General features: G+C 60.8%; 1 protein-coding gene across 1 annotated transcript; it reads right to left on the reverse strand.

Annotated features, from left to right (window-relative positions):
* Window positions 1–3: 3 nt before the first annotated feature.
* ACHE (acetylcholinesterase (Yt blood group)) lies at window positions 4–2419 on the reverse strand (the record flags this gene model as incomplete). The annotated part of the gene is made up of 2 exons (XM_010577869.1): window positions 888–2419; window positions 4–52 (listed from the first exon to the last, which is right to left on the reverse strand). Coding segments are annotated over exons 1-2 (1581 nt in total), but the record flags the coding sequence as incomplete, so codon positions are not given.
* Between the last annotated feature and the right edge of the window lie 63 nt (window positions 2420–2482).

The following is a 2482-nucleotide window of genomic DNA, read 5'->3' on the forward strand; positions in this document are numbered from 1 at the left end:
CGCCGTGTACGACGGCCAGCGCCGCTCCCGCTCCGACGGCTCGTTGGGGTCCCTGCGGCGACGGCCTCAGCGTGGCCTCGACACCCGCTCGTCCCGTCCCGTCCCATCCCTCCATCTAGGTCAGCTTATCTTCGTCCATCCATGTTGTCTACCCTCCATCGCTCCACCCATCTGTCTATGTAGGTGCATCTTCATCAAGCCACCCACCCACCCAACCCTTCGACATCTACGTAGACTTACCTTCATCCCTCCATCCACTCACCCAACCCCTCAACGTCTACGTAGGCGTATCTTCATCCCTCTGTCCACCCAACCCTTCAATCAACCACCTATGCAGACTTTTCTTCACCCCTCCACCCCTCCCTCCGTCTGTGCCTTCTACCCTCCATCCCTACCTCCACCCATCCATGTAGGCTTATCTCCATCCATCCCTCCATCCACCCAACCCTTCAATCAACCATCTACAGGCTTATCTTCATCCTTCCATCCCTCCACCCAACCCTTCAACCAGCTACACAGGCACATCTTCATCCATCCATCCATCCAACCCTTCAACATCTACGTAGGCAAATCTTCATCCCTCCATCCATCTCTCCATCCGTCCACCCACCCAAGCTTTCAATCAGCCATCTATGTAGGATTATTTTCTCCATCCATCCACCCACCCAACCCATCAACCACCTACGTAGGTGCATCTTCATCCATCTACCCATCCACCCAACCCTTCAACATTTACGTAGACTTCTCTTCATCCATCCATCCGCCCAACCCTTAAACCACCTACGTAGGCTTTTCTCCATCCACCCACCCAACCCTTCAACACCTACGTAGGTGCCTCTTCATCCCTCCATCCACGTCTTCTACCCACCACCCCCCGTGGCACCTACCCAGTGCGCGCAAAGTTGCCCCAGTAGCGCATGATCCTGCGGCTGAGCTGCTCCTCCTCGGCCGTGTAGTTGAGGCTGGGGTTGAGGGGTTGCCCGAAGACGAACTCGATCTCGTAGCCGTGAGGGACCCCCATCCAAGGCGGCCACAGCAGGTTGGACGCTCGATGGTCGAAGAGGTAAGCGAAGACCGTGCCGCCCCGCTCCGCCCACCGCTGGGCGAAGTGCATCAGGGGACACACCACGTTGTGGTCCCCCACGATGTCGTCCAACGCCTCCCGGTTCTTCACGGGGTTATCTTGGTCCAACCAGTCGGTGTACTGCAAGACCACCGCCTCCGCCGCCAGCTCGTTGGCTTGGGGCACCCCCAACCTCACCCCCCCCAAAAACTCCTCCCGGCTAATTAAACTCTCGTTATCTTTCCCAAAACCCGGCACCCCGTAGACCAAGAAGTAGGTGCCTTCGTCTTGGACGGCTCCCAGAAGCACCTCGGCCTCGGGGCGACCGCTGGCCCCCAACAAGGCTTCGGGGGTGTCCACCAAGAAGTCTCCGTCCACCACCGGCACGAAGGCGAAGCGGAAGACCCCTTGTTGAGGCAACACTGCCGCCTCTTGCTCTACCAACTCCGGCGGCGTCTTGCCTCGGAGACAACCTAACAGCTCCGTCTCGTTGGCGATGGTGCCGCCGCTGCCGCCGCCGCATCCCACCAGTTTGCCCAAGGTGGCCGCTCTCCGTCGTCCCTCCGCCGCCCCCACGGTGGCCCAAGGACCATTGGGGGACCCGCTTTGTAGGACGGCTCGGCGAAAGAGGGGACGGCTGGTGGCGGACAACAAGTGCAAACCGACGGAGGCGGCACCGGCGCTTTCCCCAAAGAGGGTGACGGCGCCAGCGTCTCCGCCGAAGGCGCCGATGTTGCTTTGAACCCATCTCAAAGCCAACCGTTGATCCAACAACCCGACGTTACCCGGCGCTTCCGGGTGTCCCGGTAAAGCCAAGAACCCCAAAGCGCCGACCCGGTAGTTCATGGAGACCACCACCACCCCTTCGGCGGCGGCGAGGTAGCGTCCGTCGTAGACATCCAAGGAGGCGGCTCCGCTGTAGAAGCCACCGCCGTAGATCCAAACCAAGACGGGGACGGTGGTGGAAGGTCGAGGAGCCGGTACCCAAATGTTGAGGTAGAGACAATCTTCACTCATCTCCCGGTTGGGGTTCCACATCTCGGAACCACCAAAACCGGGGAACATGGTGTCCACCGCCTGGTAACAAGCGTGACGGTGGGAAGAAGCATCCAACACCCCGCGCCAAGATCTTGCCGGACGAGGGGGTTGGAAACGAAGATGACCCAATGGGGGTTCGGCATAAGGGATCCCCAAAAAGGCGATGACGTGGTCGGTGCCGGCCGGTAGACGGATACCTCTCACCGGACCACTGGCAGTGGGGACCACCAGCTCGTCGGCGTTGGCCGGGACGGTGGGGAGAAGAAAGAGGAGGAGAACCGGGGATGCCGGGAACACCGGGGATGCCCGGCCCCCCATGGTGCAGGAGGCTGTGGAGAGAGACGGAGTTGGGGGGGGGGAACGGACCCCCTTGGGGTGGCG

Source organism: Haliaeetus leucocephalus, unplaced genomic scaffold (genome assembly GCF_000737465.1).
Source record: "Haliaeetus leucocephalus isolate CR32 unplaced genomic scaffold, Haliaeetus_leucocephalus-4.0 Scaffold579, whole genome shotgun sequence".
NCBI lineage: Eukaryota > Metazoa > Chordata > Aves > Accipitriformes > Accipitridae > Haliaeetus > Haliaeetus leucocephalus.